The following is a 24,867-nucleotide window of genomic DNA, read 5'->3' as shown; positions in this document are numbered from 1 at the left end:
CACTCGCTCAATCAGAGCATTTACGACTGGCAAGCACGATTCAAGTTCTACAATTTTCTTTAAATTACCGAATGGAATGCTCGAAAGTTCCATTTCATTTTTCATCGATTTTGGTGCATTAAAAAAATGGACTAAAGTCTGCTTCATTTAATATTGGAACACAAACAATTGCGTGTAGTTCAGTCATTTATTAACGAATTCATAATTTGTTTTTCATACAAATGTAGCATTTTCTTTACTCTTTCATAAAAAAAAATTAAAAAAATTATTCATTGCTGTTTCGAAGAAATTCTCGTACTTTTCCCGTAATACGGCACATTAGGCGGCGCACACCCTTTTCGGCCACCGTTTTGGCGATTTGATTCCACCAGTTCTTCATTTGAGTCATGTTCCTAACAAGTTTTCCCTTTGCCTTAAGCCTCCGCTTCGTGATTGCCCAGTATTTCTCTATCGGCCGGAACTGGGGGCAGTTTGGGGAGTTGAGGTCCTTCGGTATTACGCTGACCCCGTTCGTTGCGTACCATTCCATAACCGTTTTGCTGTAATGGCAGCTTGCGAGGTCCGGCCAAAACATTACTGGACGGTCGTGGGCACGAATAAACGGCAGAATCCGTTTCTGTAGGCACTCTTTTTTGTAGACTTCTGATGTCATTGTCTTGTCCATTCGATCTTTGCGCTAACGAAATTTTTTTTTTATTTATTTATTTCTATAAAATTCATAATACAAGTAACCTAATAATGGTTCTCAAAGTATGTAATACTACCGCTATCTATAAAGAATCTATTCACATAAATGCATTTTACACGCTCTTCTGAATTTATGGAATGATGTTGTTGATTTGATCGTTCGTGGAAGGCTGTTCCATAGCCTTATTGCTCGATGCTCAAAAGAAACTCTCAAAATATTTGTTTCACATCTTGGGAGTAGCAAATTATGAGTTCGTGGAAGTGATGACGCAACGAAAAGGTTTTCCAAGTATTTTGGGGCATTTCTTAGCATTTTAAAAGTCATAGTGCACGTTCGGAAATCCAAATATTCGCTGTAGCTACAGTTGAGGATTGATTTTGAAAATTCAGAGATATGGTCAAATCTATTGAGTCCATACACAAATCTGGTAACTGAATTAAAAGCCAATTGTAATTTGCGAAAATTTTCGCTCATTGATTTGGCATAAAGTACATCTCCATACTCAAATAGTGGAATGATTAATGCTCGAACAAGTTTCAATTTGATATGCTGAGGGGTAAATTGTTTGAGAGCCACCAAGGTCTGCATCGCATAGTACACTTCTTGACACACTGCATTAGTCTGAGCTTTCCAGTTTAGGCTACTGTCCATTAAGATGCCTAGGTTTTTCACAACTTCCGAGTAACTTATGTTCTTGGTATCCATTTTGACAGACGGAGCTCCATGTACATCCATGTGTCTTGATTTAAAAATTATAGCTTGAGTCTTACAAGCATTGAGGATTAGTCCATTGTTATTGCTCCAAGTAATAATATTTTCAATATCAATGTTGATCATGTTTACAATGTTCGTTAAGTCATTCAGCTTACCTGATAGGTATAACTGGCAGTCATCGGCATACAGGTGAACCATGCAGTAGTTCATACGGTTAGGCAGGTCATTTATGAACATGGAAAATAGTAGAGGGCCTAAGATCGACCCTTGAGGTACGCCACTTTCAACCTGGACAATATCAGATTTTGTACCGTTGAAGTCAACATATTGAGAGCGGTTCGACAAATAGCTTGATATCAATGCAACAGCAGATCCATGCAGCATAAAACAGCGTGCAAGTTTTTTGTAAAGTAACAGATGATTTATAGAATCAAACGCTTTACTGAAATCAAGCAGTACTAATACAGTTAACATCTTTTTGTCCAGTGCGCGTCGAATATCTTTATCAATTTTTATCAAGGCGGTCGTAGTGCTGCAGTTTTTACGATAGCCTGATTGAAAGCGACAAAGTAGTTCATTCCTATTTAAATATTCGTTCAACTGGTTTGAAAGAATCTTTTCAAAAATTTTAGAGATGGCTGGCAGTATGCTAATTGGTCGGTACTCTGACTCGTTTACAGGATTATCAACCTTTCCAATCGGAACTACTCTAGCAATTTTCCACATGCTTGGGAAAGTTGATGTCGTGACACAACAATTGAAAATATCAGTAATGTACGGTAGCGTTACTGAGAGAGACATCTTTAATATTTTTAGTGGAATTTCATCATTTCCAACCGAGTTACATGAAGCAGACGTAATTTCAGTAAGAACCTCATCTGTGGTAATACCTTGGAAAGAAAAATTTGTAGTAAAACTATTTTCTAATGGAAACTCGGTAAGAGTACGCGGAACATAATGAGAGATGAAAAAGTTATTCAAACTCGTTGCTGAAACGTCAATTCCAGGGGATCCAGTTGGAGTTCGTTTGAGGCCAAGTCGCTTTATATTGTGCCATAGTTTATTTGCTGGAAGGTTTGCATTCAGTTGAGAAGTGAAAAATTCTCGCTTAGATAAACGGATATGACGGTTTGTTATATTTCTCAATCGAGCAAAAGTGTTCCATTTTGTTTCATTTTCTTTATCTTGCTTCCAACATTCATAAACTTCAGATCTGTTCTTAGATCTGTTCCCCTGCCAAGTCGTCGAATTTGGGAATTGATCCACGGGGCACAACGATCATGAATTAGTTTTTTCGTAATTGGTGCATGTCTTTGAATCACTGCTAGGAGTGAATCATTGAAAACAGCCAATTTGTCATCAACATTATGACAGCAATACATTGCATTGAAGTTCGAGTGACTAAGATCACGTGTGAATGCATGAAGATCAATCTTGTTATAGTCTCGATACCAGTGTTCTTCAGGTGGTAATTTCTTATTTTTAACGCGATAATCCACACATAAGAAATCATGATCACTAATTCCAGCCATCGCCGACTGATAACAATTGTTCACTTTACTTAGACAGTTTCCACTCACAAAATCAATCTGGGACGAGCGACATCCACGTTTATGGCATGTTGGGGATGAGGGAACAATTTTAAAGATTAACGAATGTAGGTTGTCGAACAATATGCGAGTTTTCGGCAAGTCAGTATCAAGTAAATTGATGTTGAAATCTCCCATCAGCATGATATTAGATTCTGTCGATGAAATGTCTGAAACCAGCTCGTAAATCCCATTCATCAAACCAATGGCGCTATCTGGTGGCCTGTAAACAATGCCACACAAAAGATTGACAGATTTAAGTTTTAAAAATAAAAAATCGATTTCACTCCCAGGTTTAGATCGAGCAACGACCGAATATTTCATACCTTTCTTCACATACAACGCTACACCGCCTCCTCGTTGCTTTGTCTTCGAGTAACGATCCGATCGAACTATATTATATCCATTCAATTCCACAGATTTACTTGTGTTGGATTGTTTCAGCCAAGTCTCAACAATCCCAATTACTGTTAGCTTAGAAAATTCAAAAAACAGTCGATATTTGTCAATGGTTGCTAGGAGACTACGAGCGTTTTGAAATCCAATTTTAACAAAATTCTTGGAAATCTTTTCAACGATTACTTTCATTTCCAAATCACTTATGTCGCGTTGTTTAATTTCATAACAAAACATTTGATCAAACACAGAGCGTGTAATAGTGCATTCATTTGATTGAGTCGAGATTACTGGCCCTACAACTGCGCTGTCAGTGAGAAAGACTTTGGTTTTCTGTCCACAACATTAAATATCCCCTGCCAAATCATGTACTTGCGGGCGAATTTATCCGCAAACACGAACTTAAATTTTGCAGGTACATCCCCCCGAGCCGTCGCCAAATAAAATTTTTGATCTGGGATTTGCCCAAAGTCCGCCTTCACGTAGGTCTCATCGTCCATCAGAATACATCCGTCGAACTTGGTCAGCACTTGGTCGTACAGCTTTCGAGCACGGATTCTGGCCACATTGTTCTGCTTCAGCGTCCGATTTGGCTGTTTGCTGGCTCGGAATGACCTTATTCCTTCCCGGAGACGAATTCGTCGCACCGTACTGTGAGCGGCCTGGAACTTATTGGCCAAATCGCGGTCTGAAAGATTGGGATTCCTCTTGACGGCCTTGATGACTTTCCCACGCAGTTTCCGGTCGACAGTTCCACTCCGACGCTTCGAATGCGGCTTCCGAGCCGTCGTCAATGTTTCCTTGTACTGCTTGATAACACGCCATACGGTATTTCTGGGCATTTTAAGCTGTTTAGCTAGCTTAGATGCCGACAACAATGGATTTTCAAGAAAACTGTGCACAATTTTATCTCTCCGTTCGGCTTCCATGGCGGTTGTTTACAAAATGCTATCGTTTGGTGTTATGACATAAATACATGGTGAAAGGTAATGAATTTCCCGACACGTGGGTGAAAAAAGTTTCCAAATCCGTCCACTAGGAGCGCCACAATGAGCAAAAGAATTTGTTCCAATATTAAATGAAGCAGACTTTAATTTCGGATGGCGATGAAAGATAATTCCGTAAGACCGCCCAGCGCTTCATTTACGATACTTCATCAAACAACTCTGCTTCTTCCTGTCGAGTATACACTAGTTCTTCCGGCTCATTTAAAACGTTAAGCCCTGACCGAGCTAGGGGACCAAAGATGAACTTTTTGTCTGACTCACGTTGATCCCTGCGGATCAATAGGGGACTTTTATAAAAATCATTTTCCAATTTTGTTGCTGTCGCTTCCAGTTGACATTCTCTAAACAAAAAGTCCAATGTCGGTGCGATGAAACCAGCCCAACGTATTGATCTTTGGATGCATTAGAAGCGCTCTTGAACAGTCTGCCAAATAAAAGCTTTTATGATGTTCATCCATTTAAGAAAATCAACATGATCAAATCGTGATATTGAAATATATTGATATCGCGGGATATTTTCGTTTCTTCTGCTAAATGCGGGGCGCTTCGCGGGACGGAATCTTTCGCGGGACATTTTGTTGAAATGCGGGACTGTCCCGCGTAACGACGTCTGGTCAGTTTACCCTAGGTGAATAGGCCTAGCGCATTTCATATATGAGTTACCGAGGCCATCAATTCAATCTCCCGCGGAAACAACATTATGCTATTCACCCGGGCCACACCAACTCCGGCGTCAGCAAAATAAGCATACGCCAAATATTTGGGGCACGAGGTGCTTAGCTTGACAACAACATGCACGAGGCGCTGACCTGGACACCACGCCACCGGCGACTCGGTCGTTGGACTCCGGAAGAGGAATCAGCAATATAACAATAGGTTTCATTATTAATCTTGAGTACAAATAAATTCATTCTGTGTTAAACTGTAGTTGCGTGTAGTTCGTTTTCGAAAGTTTTTTAAAAACCCTCGTCGGAAGTCTAAATTAATAACTTATGTACCTACTATTTCAATAATGATTTAAACAAATTTAGACAAATTTTATTTTATCAAACGAAACTTTTTCTTGAAGCTAATGGGTACCTTGTTGAAATGCGAACCCGTTAGCGTATAAGGTACACATTTTGAGTTTATTAAAAAATGAGCGGATCAGTAAAAAATACTGGTCTTCAGTGTGAATGATCGCAAAATGTAGGGGAAGGGTTATAAAGACGGACACCTTAAGTTAACGCAAATTTTTGTCGTGCATTTCACAAAAAATATATAGCTATCTAACCACCAAAAGTCTAAGTCTCCTTTTGTAATACAATTTGAATGTGTCCGGCTTTTTTGAAAAAATAAGATTGAGTCGGGAAAGACGGACACCAGAGGTGGGAAAGATGGACACTAACTGAAAATTCAAGTTTATGTTCTCGATGAGCTTTGGAGGGCTTCGAATATGCCTTTAAAACCATTGAACAAAAAGGCTAGACTAAAATCACCTAGAAGGGCTTGTAATTTTTATCATTTTTTCATGTCTAAAATAGCTTCCGGAATTCGGAATGACACATTCGGATTACGTTCTAAAAATAGCTCTGCTGATTCGTCCATGATATGTGGTTGCACTTGCAAACTTAGTTAGCGGACATCTGTTAATAAAAGAAGGAGGAGATAATCAAATTGTATTCAAAACAAAATGTTTGCTTTTCTCTTCGGTGGGGTGTCCGTCTTACCCGACTTGAAAAGTATTTTATTATCATCAATATTTCTGGAGTAAAAACGAAAAAAAAATCGATAAACTGGAAAAGAAGTGAGGGAAAAACACTCACGTAACGAAAAATACCTCAGAGAATTACTCGATAACAATGAGAAACTTATTTTCTGCAGACGAAAATTTTCATCAAGCTGCTCTTTGTAGATATTTTTTTTTCATTTACAATTTTAACAGAAATCCAGCTAGGTGTACACAGGTGAGTGTCAAAAGTATTGATACACTGTATTGCCAGTTTGTACATACACTGAGAGGAAAATTTAGTAAATATGACGAATTTTTTGGTACATGTTACTAATTCTCTAGTCATTTTCTACCCTACTAATCATTGGTACACGTTACAAAAAAGAATGGTAGGCACATATGTCAAACAAACTACAAATTGTTGGTCCAACATTGGTGCAATAACAGTGAAAATTTTGCTCCATATTTGTAAGAGGTAATCATCAGGGATAATGACAAAAATTTTTATAATTATTTTTAATTTAAAAAATTGTATTTGATTGCGTTTAATTCTACATACTTAGAATACATTATACTAATAACTTATTCTATAAACAACATCAATAATTCTCGTTGGAATAATTCTAACAACTGCGTACAAGAGGCAAATTTTAATCGCAGCCTCAACCACCTCAATTTGATGAGCATTTCCAAAGCAAGTTCCCGTTCCTCTTCCTGCTGCATCACTCTGATTTGTATTAGCTGATTAGCAGACTGACGGTGGAATTAGCACGTTTCATCCGTATTTTGTTCTCTCGTGTCCCTATGAAGAAAAGAAATACATATGTATGTTAATGATATTAAATATGCAATAAATTATGTATGTTCACCTTAAGTTTTTTACGGTCGATGATGTGTTGAAGAAAGATTCCAATCTTAGCGACAAACTCGCCGTTACCTTCAATCCCATAGCTTGGATGGTTTTTGGTAAACAAGTATTACGAGTCTGGGATCATGCCAGCTGTAAAGACAAGGAAAAAGGTCAATAGTGTTGTAATGTACAGAATATAACTGATGTTTATCCTTGGCGGGAATATGAAAATAGTTTCCCGACCGAGGTGACTGATGTAATGATGTAAAAAAAACGAATACTTATCTCCGATTTGTTTATGATGAATGATTGAACTGCATATAATTTTAAGGCCAACTAAAAAAGAAAAAAATGGTATTAGGTCAATTATGTTAATATGGATCAAAATTTCTTGTGATATTTTCCCCGCCGAAAAGATGAAAACAAATTCTCGGGGGAGATGAATACATAATTGAATTCAATAAAAACAAAGTGCTTACCTCCCAATCGCTTCGTCTCCAAAAGACAAAAGACAAAGTGCGCACATCACAGTTGTTAGGTATGACGATAAAAACAAACTTACTAATGGTATGAAGTAAAATATACGAATTCCTGGTAGGAACATTCATTGCGTCTGACATCTTTTTTACGTAATTTTAGTAATATTTACAAAAAATGTGTATATTTTACCAATGTTTTTGCTACTAAATATTTGGTAGCTGCTTTTACTAAACTATTTCTCCAGTGTAGTTAAAATTTAAAATAAAAACCTAATTTCAATTATACAAGGATGTCTTTCCTACCCTGTCCGTCTTTTTCGACTTTCCCCTATTATTCCAGAATGTGGTTTAGAGAGTAGTAATGACAATGAATTCGAATTTGGCGATTCTATTGAGGAATACTGCCAAAGATGAATGAAAAAGGGAAGTATATGCTTTAACATGTAAGCCGTGCAATCGTATTCATTCATGTAGTAGATGGGAGAGACTATCATGCTGCACGCAACCAGATGCTTATGCAGTTCCAACCTCACACCCCTTTTCGCTCCAATTTTCATAACAGAATGGTACACTTTGACTCACAATTGTTAATTGATTGAGAAAAAAACCGAAATTGTTCAGTCATAGTGAACCAAGTCTCAAAAAGTGCTTCATTGGTTCAGTTAGAGCGGACTATGTACGTATAGAAAGGCAAATAACTGTCTGTTTTGGGCATGAGACATGTTTTTTTGCAATTATCATACGTCATAGTATTATCAGCCAACAGCCAACAGTTGTGGGAACAACATTGCACAAAAAAAAATTGAAAGCTTCGAAAATTGTTCGAAGCTTTCAAAAAAAAATCGATGCCACACAGGTATGCGTGCAAGACACGAGGTCGACGGTGGACTCGCGTCGCGTCATCTTGGCGGCTTGGGCCGCTTCGATTCATTATCCTCGTTGAATGAGAACTTCGCCCCCATTACATTGACCTCAGAATAAATTTCGGAAAACGAAAACGAAATATTAATTTATAATGGAAATTACGCTTTTTCTGTGAGGCAATTATATTCATTATGTTTTTCCCGCGCCACAATATTTCTAGCCTACCACACTTTTTCTGAGCGGTCGACATAGCGGACATATAAATAAAATTGTATTTCTTATGATTTACAGTAGTTTTATAGGATACTTAGGATTCACACATTTTAAAGGTTTATAAAGTCTATCTTCTATTTGTGTGAATGCGCCTCTTTTTTGAATTAACTTTTAATCAACCACCAGATGATTATTTAGTACGTATTCAGACCTTTTCTGGATTATAACACTTCCATATATTGTAAACATCATGCTTGCACGCCATTTGTATCAGATTTCTACATTTAAATCATGTAACAAATACATTCCGATGACCTAAATTCTGATCATGGTTTGTCCGATGCACTGATGTTAGTTCGTTCACATGATTACTATGGCGGCCGCTTGGCGCGCTGCAATTTGTTTGTGGTGTCCATCGCGCGTATCAGAAATTAAGTTTCTCTGTGTTGAATGCTGGTCACCTTTAAAATTCCCAAGAAAAAGCAATTTTCTGAAGAAAGCCTAAATTTTGAATAGATCAATATGATGACAGTAAACTCAGAACAATGAAAAATGCAACATCTACTTAAGAATTCGGATATCTTCGTTCGAAAATAGTGATTTGAAAAACCGGACAAACCATGATAATTCTTCGCACGAACCATGATCAGAGGTGGATAATCAATGGTCATAATTTCTCTTTCAAGAAAATCGTTGAAAAACTTAAATAATTGAATAATTTGAACGTCTTAAGGTATTATTAGCAACTAGAGACTTGGGGTTTTTAACAAACCCAAACTAGTCTTGATTACATGTGATTTTCATGAAGAAAAATAATTTGAATTCATTAGTTGGACAATTGGACAAACCAACGTCATTTACACTATATATTTCAACACAGTTCACCGGCCCTCCAAAATCGTTTATCGCTTTGCAGCAGCCCCTGGCCAAGAGGATATGATCCGCGAGTCAAAATGTGTCGCAAATTTAGCTGTCATTGCCAAACTATCAAACTTCTCGGTGAGCTCAAGGCAGATCTACGTAATAAGGTGCGCCCATTCGCTAATCATATTTAACTCATAACAATCGTCAAATTCGGGAAAATTTAAAGAAGGCAGTTTTGTAACCTTAAAATTTGAATGGAGATTCTTAAGTTATTCGATTACTTAAAACACGACGCTCTCTTAACCATTTGGCTATATATTTCAAAACACATAACATTTACAAAAACTCGCCTTTATAATATAAAATTATCATCAGACAATATTCCAGTTCAATATTACGTAATACTGTATTGCATAGAATACATATTCGTAATGGAAAAGTAAATTTTCATTCATAATTTTTTATTTTAGAAGTGTGTTAATGTTATCCTGTAGATTCATGGCTGTCACATTTTGACAGCCACCTGGCACTATGTTAAGCGCCTTGATTTACACCAGCTTGAGAGTTTGGCAGTTCTCGCAAATGACAGTGGTCGCAGTGGTTGCATTTGCGACCCGGACATGTTTGACGCTGTCAAATGCAGTGTATTAGTATATGGATGCCCTAGGGCCGCTCTGCAGAGATGCCAGGTTTGAAGACATGTCTTCATTTTTATGACATTTGATTTTGTGAAGAAAATTTGAAGACATTATGAAGTATGTGAAGACATTTCAGTATGATAGTGTATGTGGATTTTTGGGAGATATTAAAAATATAAAATTCATACTATTGGCCGAAAATATCGCCAGAAGATATCTCAGTGTCGTTCTCTCGCTTTTTTCACGACAACCAGATAAATCGGAGGTTTTCCGGTTATATGCCGTTACAATAATTAGTTTTATTGATATGGTTTTAGTTACAACCTAAACTTCAAAGCTGAAATACACAAATTGAGTTATTTATTAAAATTGTTTTATAAATGAGAGGCATCCTTTTTATGTTTTGGCATTTGAACCTACCTTAATAGAAAACTTATAGTTCCGCTTTTGTGGATGAAATGGGGCGATAGTCAGATGATCAACGGTGTAGCAAGTCAATTATCATTTCTAAACTCATACAATTTAGTTTGTTGTTGCGCAATATGTTTTTTGTTCACATTTATTGAAAACATTGAAAACATTTCTTGTATATTTCAAAAACTCAGGGAAAGTTTAATGAACGCTCGATATAACAATATTCATTAGAATAAACATTGAATAATCTACCAAACAATGTTCAAAATTAAATTAGGACTGTCCGCATACCAATCGGACAATTTTGGGGGGGGGGTTTCACGTACACGTTTGTCCACGGTGAGGGCGGAGGGGGTTTCGATAATGTCCACATGGACACGTTAAATAATTTTTTTAAGTAAAACATTTTATAGTAAAAATTGGATGAGATCTGCTCTGTATTTACAATATTTTTTGAACATTACGACTTCCTTGAGTACTCTGTATTCATCAATAAAAAGATTGAGTTGCTTGAGAGTGCTGCCTTGTCAAACATTCATATTTTTTCATATGGTTGAACATCTTCCGTGAAATGTATATTTTGGAGAAAACACAAATGAACTGGGATCGATCAATTTATTCCAATCGATATTAGAGGGTCATGAATTCCACCAGGATGAAGGCAGCCAAAAATATAATGAATGTTGAAATTTTTGTAGTATTAGAAATCACGACTTAAGTGAGTGTTTTAATTCAGCTTTTGTTCTTGATGACAAAACTGCTTCGTTTTTATTTTTCGAGAACTCCCAAAATTTTCTAAAAAATTGAAACGAACAACAATTTTTTCCATGAGAGACGGGCCTCATCTCTGAAGATCTGTTTCTTGCAATGATGTTTTTTCATAATTGATATCTAGTAATTTTTGCAATATGCTACTATTGGGTTGTCTGGAAAGTTCATGCTCCTACTGATGACAATCAAACTTATCAGGATTAATCCTCGATACACAACACGTGAATTAGTAGATGTTTAAAACCACCGTTCATGAGTACCTAGTGAAGCGTGGGTACGAGAAATGCTACAATGTATGGACTACATATTAACCCATAAAGGGTGTGTCACATCAAATTGCATCATGAAAATTTTAGACAGTAAAATAAAAACTATTAAACAACTTTTGGCATTTTCTTTTTATTCATACTTCGACCCCAAGCCCGTATGCTCGCACCTTCCTCTTTACCCCGTTCATAAGGTTCTGTACAACGTCAGGTTGTAGTTTTTTTTGAACAGATATCCATTTTCTCTTGAAGTCCGCCTCCGATTTGACAACTTTTGGGTTCTTCCGGAGGGTCTGCTTCATAATCGCCCAATATTTCTCTATTGGGCGAAGCTCCGGCGCGTTGGGCGGGTTCATTTCCTTTGGCACGAAGGTGACCCCGTTGGCTTCGTACCACTCCAACACGTCCTTTGAATAGTGGCACGAAGCGAGATCCGGCAAGAAGATGGTCGGGCCCTCGTGCTGCTTCAATAGTGGTAGTAAGCGCTTCTGTAGGCACTCCTTAAGGTAAACCTGCCCGTTTACCGTGCCGGTTATCACGAAGGGGGCGCTCCGCTTTCCGCAAGAGAAGATCGCTTGCCACACCATGTACTTTTTGGCAAACTTGGATAGTTTCTGCTTGCGAATCTCCTCCGGAACGCTGAATTTATCCTCTGCGGAGAAGAGCAACAGGCCCGGCAGCTGACGAAAGTCCGCTTTGACGTAGGTTTCGTCGTCCATTACCAGGCAATGCGGCTTCGTCAGCATTTCGGTGTACAACTTCCGGGCTCGCGTCTTCCCCACCATGTTTTGCCTTTCGTCGAGGTTAGGAGCCTTCTTTGTATGTACGCAGGCCCTCCCGCTGCTTGGTCCGCTGGACGAATGAACTTGACAAATTCAGCTTATTGGCGACATCCCGGATCGAACTTCTCGGATCACGTCTAAACTGCTTAACTACGCGCTATTGTGATCTTTTTCACTGACGGAGCATCCATTTTTGCCGTTCTTCACCTTCCGGTCGATGGTTAGGTTCTCGAAGTATCGTTTTAGTACTCTGCTGACCGTGGATTGGACGATTCCCAGCATCTTACCGATGTCCCGATGTGACAACTCCGGATTCTCGAAATGAGTGCATAGGATTAATTCACGACGCTCTTTTTCGTTCGACGACATTTTTCCAAATTTACGAAAAATTGACAGTGAAGCATGGCCAACGTGATCTATACACTCTTATCTGATTATAAGCGAAAGCTGAAGATATAATTCCTAAAAATAAAATTTCTACAGCGTTTTTTCCGTGATGCAATTTGATGTGACACACCCTTTATTCCGGAACTCGATCAGATTTGACAATGTTGCAATATTTGCACAACCCGATACGATTTGTCTCGACAAGATTGAACAGCACGACAGTGTGCTAATTTCAAATCCGACAGAAAAACCGATAATTTACTGAAAAAAAATAATTGAAGGAACGCATCTCAAGGTGCGATTCGTTTCAGAAACGCTTCGGAAAGACATATCTGTAGCGAATTGTGAAGGACAAATCATTCACAATAATATTGAGTTACAAAAATCTTGGGCAAGTTAGTAGAAACCTGAAGCTGGTTTCACATGAATGAAGTCGTGGTCTGGGTCTGGTGGTACTAGAATAAAATCAGTATCAAACGCTTCTTTCAAGTAACTGGTCTTGATTAATTCCAACAAGTACTGCTCGCAACTGCATGTATAAAAATCACGATCAAGAACGCTTCTAGGGCTGGGGCACTTCTAGGATTCCACCTCGCCTAACTCACCAGATATTGCATCTTCAGATTATTAACTGTTAAGATTCCTCTAAGAACTTCAACTCACTGTATAGTATGAAAAAGCACCTTGCCCAGTTGTTTGACGAGAAAACAAAGAAGTTCTGGGAGGATGGAATTCTCAAGTTACGTGAAGATTCTGAAATATTGTGGAACAAAATGTGGTAATGTGGTAATAGTAAAATAATGTTATGCGAATAGTAAAATAATGTTATTATGAATCCACGAATCGGTTAAATGAACAGCATCAGGAATTGAACAATGTCTAACGTAACAGCCGGCTAGCTTTAAAAAAATAAAGGGTGTGTCACATCAAATTGCATCACGGAAAAAACGCTGTAGAAATTCGCCCAGTAGACCGATCCTTTTGAAAATTTTAGACAGTAAAATAAAAACTATTAAATAACTTTTGGCTTTTTCTTTTTATTCATACTTCGAGCCCAAGCCCGTATGCTCGCACCTTCCTCTTTACCCCCTCCATAAGGTTCTGTACAACGTCAGGTTGTAGTATTTTTTGAACAGAAATCCATTTTTTCTTGAAGTCCGCTTCCGATTTGACATCTTTTGGGTTCTTCCGGAGGGCCTGCTTCATAATCGCCCTATATTTCTCTATTGGGCGAAGCTCCGGCGTGTTGGGCGGGTTCATTTCCTTTGGCACGAAGGTGACCCCGTTGGCTTCGTACCACTCCAATGTACTGGAAAAAAGGTAATGAAGATGGTAGAGTTTCGAGCGACATAGCATGCGCTGCCATAACTATTTCTCAAATGGTGACGTCAGACGCGGTGTTTATCTTTGATTGCCCACCGCATCCATGTGAAAATGCTATTTTCAGGGCGTAATTTATCAATTAAAAACGTACATTTTTTTAGAGTTCTCGCTGAATATGAGGCTATTGTGATAGCGTGCAGTGAATATTTGTGAAATGACGTCGAAAAAAGGCGGATAAAAGTGATATTTCCATGAGCCATTTTCACTCCCCCACGTTCATACAAACAAACGAAGCTTCTTTATTTTAACGTTATGAAGTTAATGTTTCGAAGGTTCTCAGTGTCGGTGTGTATGATGTGAGAGAATGATCGCCACTTAATCAAAATTTCACCGAAAATGTTACTGCTTTCGAGAAATAAGAAAACGACTGCTCTCTGAACCTTTTTACCACATAAATAATCGAAATAAGCCTTTGAATGATTTCATGTGAATTTTGGCTCAAATTATCATGCAACCGTGAGTACTTTCAACATTGTTTTGTTTCTTCCATATGAATTCCACATTGAGTGCAAATAATGACGACACGATATTTTGATTGACAATACAGATATACTTCGCCTACTGCTCCACCTCTATATGTATCTCATTGGTACCACTCCAACACGTCCTTTGAATAGTGGCACGAAGCGAGATCCGGCCAGAAGATGGTCGGGCCCTCGTGCTGCTTAATAGTGGTAGTAAGCGCTTCTGTAGGCACTCCTTAAGGTAAACCTGCCTGTTTACCGTGCCGGTCATCACGAAGGGGGCGCTCCGCTTTCCGCAAGAGCAGATCGCTTGCCACACCATGTACTTTTTGGCAAACTTGGATAGTTTCTGCTTGCGAATCTCCTCCGGAACGCTGAATTTATCCTCTGCGGAGAAGAACAACAGGCCCGGCAGCTGACGAAAGTTCGCTTTGACGAAGGTTTCGTCGTCCATTACCAGGCAATGCGGCTTCGTCAGCATTTCGGTGTACAGCTTCCGGGCTCGCGTCTTCCCCACCATGTTTTGCCTTTCGTCGCGGTTAGGAGCCTTCTGAACCTTGTATGTACGCAGGCCCTCCCGCTGCTTGGTCCGCTGGACGAATGAACTTGACAAATTCAGCTTATTGGCGACATCCCGGACCGAACTTCTCGGATCACGTCTAAACTGCTTAACTACGCGCTTGTGTCTTTTTCACTGACGTAGCATCCATTTTTGCCGTTCTTCACCTTCCGGTCGATGGTTAGGTTCTCGAAGTATCGTTTTAGTACTCTGCTGACCGAGGATTGGACGATTCCCAGCATCTTACCGATGTCCCGATGTGACAACTCCGGATTCTCGAAATGAGTGCACAGGATTAATTCACGACGCTCTTTTTCGTTCGACGACATTTTTCCAAATTTACGAAAAATTGACAGTGAAGCATGGCCAACGTGATCTATACACTCTTATCTGATTATAAGCGAAAGCTGAAGATATAATTCCTAAAAATAAAATTTCTACAGCGTTTTTTCCGTGATGCAATATGATGTGACACACCCTTTACTCACAAGATTCACAAGCGATATTTTGATATGGATATGAAGATGACGTAAACGGAATTCGGATGAAAACAATGAGCTTCCCGGACAATGTTAAAAAAATTGAAGAGTTCAAAACAAATCATTAATATTGAAAAGACTATCATGTTTATCGATAAAACATGGAATAGAAAATAGAAACAAACTTTTTAAGTGACAAAAAATTAAATTTTCTTGATTTTTTTCCAAAAACAGGAAGAATGCCCACGTGGACAACATGAGGTGGGGTATAAGGAATGTCCTCGCTTGTCCACGGGATGGGGTGTCTAAAACCGCGCTTTTTCTGTCCACGTGGTATGCGGACAGCCCCTTATGGATTTTAGTTTCCTTCAATATGATTGTGAAAATATATTTTCGTACCATGAAAGATATCTGAATAAATCACCTGACATTCATGGTCTACTGTTCGATGAAAGAAGTTTGTTCATTCTTTTGATTTATTCCAACCGTTTGCGAACGGTACGACCCGTTTGCGATCTCGGGTTCAAACCGTAATGACAGAAGTACAGTGTCGACATCTGGTGGCAACATTCGTGCTTATAAGGCAAATTACATCTATCAGATTAGTTCAGTTCAGTTCGTTTTTAAGAGGCTGTAAACTTTGCTACATCATTATATTGTTTTATTTAGTTATCAAAAAATAGAAAACTCCAGTTTATATGTTTTTGGGTATATTTGAACCCCTACGGCCAGACAGACGGTTGTTATGTCTAGTATTTTTACAATTCTGAAATATACAACTTGTTTGTCTATTCATTGCAAAAGCGAACCTTTGATTAGAATCGATCTACTAGTTGGATAATATGCGCCTGTTCTTGTTCTCGCCAATCCGAGTCGCCAGCATCTCCCAAATTACCAGCGTATTCACGCATCACATGTCGAATTGTTTTCATAGAAGCATTTCGAAGGTTCAATATTTGCAATATACGTTGCTTAACTACATCCGTTGAGCTTATTTCCAGAACAATATAGTCAATCAACTGTAATGTGAATAACCCACCCGAGAGTCTCTTCAAATAAGTCGCATCTTCGTCTTCTTCTTCGCCGCCATTCTGCGAAACATTCAGAGATGAATAATTGTTATTGTGGGTAAAATGAAAATTTATACCATTTGTTGATCAATGTCTCGATCCACGAGCTCCACTTTCTCTAAATATTTGAAATGAAGTTCCATTAGTCGTTCGACCTTCTCAAAATCGTTTTCAGTGAATTTGGTGAGTAGCCTTTGTCTTTGCGCTCCTTTACAGTTCCTAAGCATACTTGCAACAATAGATACAACGTGTTCTTCGTGTTCCTCGGTGCTTAACAAACGCTTTTTGTTACGTTTTGGGGTTTTCATGAACAGTGGAAATATGGTTCGTAAGCCCAAAATATCTACAAACTTGTTACAATTGTCTCGCCCGTCTTGACCAGACATCGCATGATCGAGTACTTTAAGTGACCCATTTCTGGAAAGTTTTTTTTCGCGCAGCATCAGATTCATCAGCTGCAATCCTTCGCCTTTAAGAAACTTTTCACGATTTTCGGCTGCCATCAGAGCTGAACAGAGACTGTTGAAAAGATTTTCCATGAATTCCTGTTCTTCGGTAGAGGATGGATCGTGGCGTTTGTAAACCTAAAAAAAAATCATGTTGGATTTTTCGGTACTCTCATTATTATAGCAATTATAGGGATGTAGGAACTACTGCATTTTGCAGAATATTACTTACAGCCAATTGCTGCAGAAGCACATCAATTCCGTCCAGATTACCAAGTAAAAGCCGGTTTTCATTCGTATCTTGCAGCAAAATCGATAGAATTTCACTGGCGTACAACTTGTTCACATCGAATGGCATTTTAGCCCGTAAACGCTTAAGGATCCACTGGAGCAACCCTTGTTCAGCTAATTCCTTAGCAATATCGGAATTTATTTCCATCAAATTTTCGAAAATCGCCAAAGTATTGTGAACACCATCCGCTTCCTCCTTAACTGTTTCATCTAGCCTTTCAAGATTTTGAACCAGAAGCCCGGCAGCTTGCTGGTTCCGCAGTGCGTCTATTAACGTTTCGGCACCTTCCAAACTTTCGTGGAGTATGTCAACATCCACTAGTTCCTGAATTAAATCTACTACTGCTACGCTGATGTCTGTATTCTGATGCGGCAATAGCTCCAATAAACTCGAAACGCCGTTTAGCTCCACTAACAGTGGATATAGATCAGGCACTGTTGCCACTGCATGCAGCTCTTGAATGATGTCATTGAGTTCAATTTCACTTTCCATGAACTTCTCAGGGTTGTCCGGGAATTTAATACGCATTTCCTGGTTTTTGAGTATACGTTTCTCAAACAGCAATAAAATTTTCTTTAAACCGGCATCGTCCAGGATTTCGCCTTCCGCCTCTTCCGATTCGACGAACCTAAGAATGTCCAACCTTTCCTTCTCACTTATTTGGGGTTCCTGAGTTTTGGCCTTTACGTTCGACAGCCGTTGCTCTTTTCTCACTTTTGTGGGTGGTTCCGTGGTTGTATTATCTGACCACTCTGGAGAATCTTCTTCATCGTTATCGAAGTCCGATGGACGCTTTGGAGTTTGCTCCGGCTATAAACGGTAAATATTAATGATTTTTTTTTTATTTGGATGATACAAATATTTAAAAACCTTGAATGATAACAGTTCTCCTACATCCATTATTATATATAGTGGTTTTTACAAAATCAACCGAATGAATGAAATCGAGGAACAATGTTTTGTTTTCAACCTGCTATTTGACGCAGCGATGCCAGATTTACAGACACGTGTGAAAGGTTTACCGACATTTAATTTTTGTTACAGACTTTTTGCAATCACATTAATACAGTAATTTACATTTAATGCGACATGCCGTAGCATCACTCAGTGTCGCATTAGAGGAGATTGTGACCTGTAGTTGGACATTCGCGCTGACAGTGGTCAGTGTCGACTTCTGGTTACGACTTTCAATTCAGGTCCCGAACTAGATAGTATAATCTCTCTCAGATTAGAAGGCCCGAATCCAGTCTTAAAATGTTAAAATTGGAATGAAAATTTCTACATCATGTTATTTAATTACTTGAAACACATATTTTTGACTCTTATTTAACCGTTTGTCTATACATTTCTAATATTTTGACTGAAACTTTTCATTATATATATTATGAAATTGTCTTCAAACATAATTTTCGTATGAGATATTTTCACCACCTGTAAAAAAAAGTGTATTTTATTTAAATAGAATGCTAATTCGATACGGATAAGTTAATTTTTATTCATTATTTTAATTTTGGATACGTGTTCATTCCGCCTGAAAATTAATTGCAATCCTTGACGCTCCCGAAATCATGAAACGAAGCTCTGTGCCGTCAACGCGAATTACGAAAAACAAAATGTGAAAAACAGGTTAGAACCAGAAAAGAAAAACAGCAAAATGGACTCAACTTTTGTAGACATTGGTGAAGGATACATGCAAGCAGAATATTTAGATGAACATTTAGAAGATCTACTACCGGCCAACATTCATTCATTAGAACAAATCACCGTCAGACCCCCCCCCCCAGCAAACATTAAATCGCATAACAAGCGTATATATAACATCATATGCCCTAAAATTTGGTTGGCATATAATGCGCCTTACTGGCATACGCATGCAAAAGTGGAGGCTAGATACATACATGGCAAAAGCTTACCGAATTTGTTTGGATGAATATGCAACTTTGATCGGCTATAATAGCGATTATGTTGAAATTGAATTGCGATCTAATATGAATATATTCATGAATTGTCAAAGCACCAAATACGACTTTTGTCATACTCATATACGATTTATTACAGACATAGAAAAAAAACAAATGGCGCAAAATAGTTTCGTGAAATGTTTATTATAGCCTCACGAATCGCCATTTTTATATATGAGTATTTATGTTCGTAGAAATAATAATTGTATGATTGACTTGTGTTGGGAGTGGAATATGAATGTTTAAAATGGCACAGATTGATGTTTGGTGAAAACTCCGATGTGGGTTCGAACTCCGGTCGTCTGGATTATCATCCACCAGCTATCTCGCGCGGCTATCTGAAGATTATTTCAACAGCGGTTAAAACTTTCGAGTGCATCAGCATTTCATTGACATTTCAATATGATGTAATATGTTCTTTATTAGGATCTAATATGATTTACTGTTTCATGATTTTCTTCAGCATGCAACACGATTTACTACAGTACTGAATCGATTTAAATTATACGCTTATACGACACACAAACTGCATCAGCGTAATATACGCATATGATGCGGATTAAATATATTTTATGACAATGTACATCATAAAACTGATGTGTATTATACCGAAATTAATTTGATAATGATATATAAAATCGAGTTTTTACATTTTATGCGATTTCAAATATACACGATACATACTTTGATTGATATTATATGCGATTATGATTTATTCTGATTTCTTGTAAGACTTAGCACATGCAAAATTATACGATTTAATGTTTGCTGGGGCGAAGCTAACAGCAAGCCCGATCAAAATTACCGTCCAGTGAAATACAAGAGACGAAAGTATAATGCCCTCACCATCAAAGATAAAAACATAGTCTTGGACCTGCTAAATTGTGGTAAGACTGTTCTACAAGTGGCTGACGGAACGAGCCTTCCACGGTCGACGGTTTACGGAATCAAGAAGCAAGAAATAGCATTGTGGCATTGCAAGACGTTGACCAATAAGATTTCCGACGCATGTATTGCTAAATGAAGCCGTCTTATTGTGGTTCTACGGAAAACGTCAGAAACCATAACATACAATACCATACCATACGTCATACCGATATCAGATGCACTCTTAAGTGAAAAATGCAAGCTTCTCCACGAAACATCGTGCACGACCAATTGTCGACTCAGTGCAAGTTATGGTTGGTTACGTAGCTTCAAAGCTAGAAACGGGATCAGAACGTTAACTGTCTCGGGAGAGAAACTTCACGCGGATATTGCTGCGGTTGAACAGTTTAAGAATAAATTGACGGATATTATAGTGCAGATGATATATAACGCTGATGAGACGGCATTAGTTGTAAAGGCCTTGTCTACAAAGTCAATGGTTAGTTCTAGCGAAAAAACTGCACCCGGACGCAAGTCGTTGAAGGTGCGACTGACAATTACACCTTGCGACTGACAATGCAAGTAGTAGCCACAAATTACCATTTCAAGTGCTTGGCCGCGCATTAAATTCTAGATGCTTTAAAACGCAAGGCGTGCCTGATGGGATACACTATTTTTCAAATAAGAAAACATGGCGAACTAGAACGACGTTTACTGATTGGTTCTACTTTGTTTTCGTTCCTGAAATCAGACGGAAGGCAGCTGCACAGAATAGACCGACTAAAACGCTTCTAATTCTAGATAATTGCACCGCACATTACAGTAAAGATAAGTTTCAAGTGAATGACGCGGAAATCCAGGTGATCTTCCTTCCTCCAAATGTGACAAGTATTCTGCAGCCTATCGATCAAGGAATCATCAATGCTTTTAAGGGTAATTATGTAATGAATATTATTTTTATTTTTTAGTTATCTACAAATCGAATTTTCTGCGCCGTGTTCTGCTAGAAACTGACAGCGATCGTCCAGTTACAGAAATTATCAAATAATTTAGCCTTTATGACGCTATTCAACTAGCGACTGATGCGTGGGCCACTGTAACTCCAGAAACGATTGCTAATTGTCGGCGCAATCTCTTAAGTGTCAGTCAAGATCAAAACTATAACTCGTTCAACGATTTCACAATTTCATCACCAACAAGTGACCCCGCGTGTTGCTTTCTAAATTGCACTACTACTACTACTGCTACGACTACTCCTCGTTGATCCAAACTACGTACTGACCGAAGAAGAAGTTCAAAAATGACTAAGCAACTTAGACAACATAGATGTAGCGCAAATAAAGGGTGTGTCACATCAAATTGCATCACGGAAAAAACGCTGTAGAAATTCTATTTTTAGGAATTATATCTTCAGCTTTCGCTTATAATCAGATAAGAGTGTATAGATGCTTCACTGTCAATTTTTCGTAAATTTGGAAAAATGTCATCGAACGAAAAAGAGCGTCGTGAATTAATCCTGTGCACTCATTTCGAGAATCCGGAGTTGTCACATCGGTAAGATGCTGGGAATCGTCCAATCCACGGTCAGCAGAGTACTAAAACGATACTTCGAGAACCTAACCATCGACCGGAAGGTGAAGAACGGCAAAAATGGATGCTCCGTCAGTGAAAAAGATCACAAGTGCGTAGTTAAGCAGTTTAGACGTGATCCGAGAAGTTCGGTCCGGGATGTCGCCAATAAGCTGAATTTGTCAAGTTCATTCGTCCAGCGGACCAAGCAGCGGGAGGGCATGCGTACATACAAGGTTCAGAAGGCTCCTAACCGCGACGAAAGGCAAAACATGGTGGGGAAGACGCGAGCCCGGAAGCTGTACACCGAAATGCTGACGAAGCCGCATTGCCTGGTAATGGACGACGAAACCTACGTCAAAGCGGACTTTCGTCAGCTGCCGGGCCTGTTGTTCTTCTCCGCAGAGGACAAATTCAGCGTTCCGGAGGAGATTCGCAAGCAGAAACTATCCAAGTTTGCCAAAAAGTACATGGTGTGGCAAGCGATCTGCTCTTGCGGAAAGCGGAGCGCCCCCTTCGTGATGACCGGCACGGTAAACGGGCAGGTTTACCTTAAGGAGTGCCTACAGAAGCGCTCACTACCACTATTGAAGCAGCACGACGGCCCGACCATCTTCTGGCCGGATCTCGCTTCGTGCCACTATTCAAAGGACGTGTTGGAGTGGTACGAAGCCAACGGGGTCACCTTCGTGCCAAAGGAAATGAACCCGCCCAACGCTCCGGAGCTTCGCCCAATAGAGAAATATTGGGCGATTATGAAGCAAGCCCTCCGGAAGAACCCAAAAGTTGTCAAATCGGAGGCGGACTTCAAGAGAAAATGGATTTATGTTAAAAAAACTACAACCTGACGTTGTACAGAACCTTATGGACGGGGTAAAGAGGAAGGTGCGAGCATTCGGGCTTGGGCTCGAAGTATGAGTAAAAAGAAAATGCCAAAAGTTGTTTAATAGTTTTTATTTTACTGTCTAAAATTTTCAAAAGGATCGGTCTACTGGGCGAATTTCTACAGCGTTTTTTCCGTGATGCAATTTGATGTGACACACCCTTTATATACCGAGGGTTAATTGGTCCAGTATATTGCCTCTGGTGGTGACTTTTTGAGGCCATCCATGAAGAGCAAGATTGCGATGCTAAAGAAAGTGCTGAGGGTGATCTTAGTACTTCGGGTTATATGTACTATGGTATGGAGCAGTCAATACGAAAAACGCAATGATTATAAGAAGGCTATCAGCATCATGGATGTACTTAAAAATGTTCTTATTGCTGTTGGTGATGACCATAAATTAGTGGAAGTCGGAAAATGGAAAAACGAATATGGAAATGAAATCATTCGCCTTCTTGACGAATAACAATAGTGAGATGTTATTAAGTATATGGCATGATAACAAAAATACAAAATGATTGATCGTATCACCATAAATTGTTTTGATTGGAAAATGGTTGAAAACACTCCTAAAAATTTATCGTGTTGTGAAATCTCGCACAATGGTATATTCGTGTTGACGGCATTGATTTTTCGCTTTTAGTTTATCGAACTGTTCTGTTTAGTTTATCTGGCTGCTCTCGGATTAGCATTGCGACTGTGCCTCGTTTCACACCCACTGCTGCTCCTAAGTCTTTCTGACTCGGCTTATAGCAATATGGGATTTCTGCAACGAAAATAACAATCCCGTAAAAATTGAGATGCGAATTAGAGACTTCCGATTAGATATTCGACTTTATTAGACTTTTTTTTTTGTAAATTGCAACCTCCATTTCAACACACAATACACACATTGCTTACCCTGTTTCATTATTCCGCGGACGCACTTGAACATTCTTTAATCCATATCGTAAATAAGATTCGTGTTTTGAGGCTGCAATTAATTAATATAGATAAGAACATGCGAAAATAACATTAAAATATCCATCTAAACCTTTTTTGATAAGTTTATGAATGTTCTTGGTTAAATTCTTCGGTGCCATGGGTTGAGCGATTGCATTCGTATTTTTAAGTTTCACATCGTATCCTTCCTTAACGATAGTTGTGTCGATTTCTGCATTTTTTTTATCTGTATTATAGTGACTTTCAACTCATTTGGTTGGTTCGTAACTATAAATTCCATTTTTGGAAGAATGTCGGGAGTGAGAATTGAACTCGTGACCTTTAGCGTGAGAGGCATGGATGTTACCACTACGCCAGATCACCTCCACTCGATTTCGGCATCTGGTTCCTCCACCTTTATATTTCCCATTATTATCTCGAAATCAGTGGATAGTTTAATTGACCAACGTCTTGCAATACCACAATGCTATTTCTTGCTTCTCGATTTCGTAAACTGTCGACCGTGAAAGGCCCGTTTCGTCAGCCACTTGTAGAACACTCTCACCACGATTTATCAAAATGTTATTCTTAGTCCATATTGATGTTTTTCTTTTCTGGTTCTAACTTGTTTTTCACATTCTGTTTTTCGTTTGTGCTTTGTTTGTTGATATTCGCGATGACGGCACTGAGCTTCGTTTCATGATTTCGGGAGCGTCAAAGATAGTAATTAATTTTCAGGCGGCATGATTACCTTTTCAAAAATTAACTTATTCGTATCAAATTAGTATTCTTTTTAAATGAAATACCCTTTTTCACAAGTGGTAAAAAAATCTCATACGAAAATCGTGTTTGAAAACAATTTTATATTATATATAATGAAAGGCTTCAGTCACAATATCAGAAATATATAGACAAATGATTAAATAAGAGTCAAAAATACATGTTTCAAGTAATTAATTAACATGATGTAGAAATTTTCATTCAAATTTTATTATTTTAAAACTGGCTTCGTGCCTTCTAATCTGATATAGATTACACTCACGAGTTTTGACTGAAATTGAAAGTTGTCACCAGACGTCGACACTAACCACTGTCAGTGCGGATTTACCTCTGTCCAATGAGATGTAAACATGTCCAATTAAACGTGTCGCATTACAGGTATGTCCAATTAAAAAAATGTCGCATTAAATGTAAATTACTGTATATATTTAATACCAATTAGGTTGGCCCTATGGAGAAAAAACAATCTGGATATTTTTTTTTATAAATTTGGCCTCGAACACTACATATAACCACAAATTTAAACCCCCATACCCTATTTTTAATCGAGATTTTAGTAT

The 24,867-nt window shown here is 38.6% G+C and overlaps 1 protein-coding gene across 1 annotated transcript; it reads right to left on the bottom strand.

The window, feature by feature from the left end:
- Positions 1 to 16,195: 16,195 nt before the first annotated feature.
- LOC129776903 (beta-catenin-like protein 1) lies at positions 16,196 to 18,326 on the bottom strand. The gene is made up of 4 exons (XM_055782836.1): positions 18,197 to 18,326; positions 17,267 to 18,136; positions 16,666 to 17,172; positions 16,196 to 16,609 (listed from the first exon to the last, which is right to left on the bottom strand). The coding sequence occupies exons 1-4, from the start codon at positions 18,224 to 18,226 to the stop codon at positions 16,334 to 16,336; spliced, it is 1,683 nt and encodes a 560-aa protein (XP_055638811.1). The 5' UTR covers positions 18,227 to 18,326; the 3' UTR covers positions 16,196 to 16,333.
- Between the last annotated feature and the right edge of the window lie 6,541 nt (positions 18,327 to 24,867).

This window comes from Toxorhynchites rutilus, chromosome 3 (genome assembly GCF_029784135.1).
Source record: "Toxorhynchites rutilus septentrionalis strain SRP chromosome 3, ASM2978413v1, whole genome shotgun sequence".
Classification (NCBI taxonomy): domain Eukaryota; kingdom Metazoa; phylum Arthropoda; class Insecta; order Diptera; family Culicidae; genus Toxorhynchites; species Toxorhynchites rutilus.
This window is presented reverse-complemented; position numbering and strand designations above follow the sequence as displayed.

Bases quoted from the DNA above. Each gene is read 5' to 3' on its own strand.
- LOC129776903 (XM_055782836.1), bottom strand. From the start codon at position 18,226: ATGGATGTAGGAGAACTGTTATCATTCAAG. The intron at 17,173-17,266 runs GTAAGTAATATT...ATTTTTTTTTAG, and splicing joins TGCTTCTGCAGCAATTGGCT to GTTTACAAACGCCACGATCC. The intron at 16,610-16,665 runs GTATAAATTTTC...AATGTTTCGCAG, and splicing joins GAGACATTGATCAACAAATG to AATGGCGGCGAAGAAGAAGA.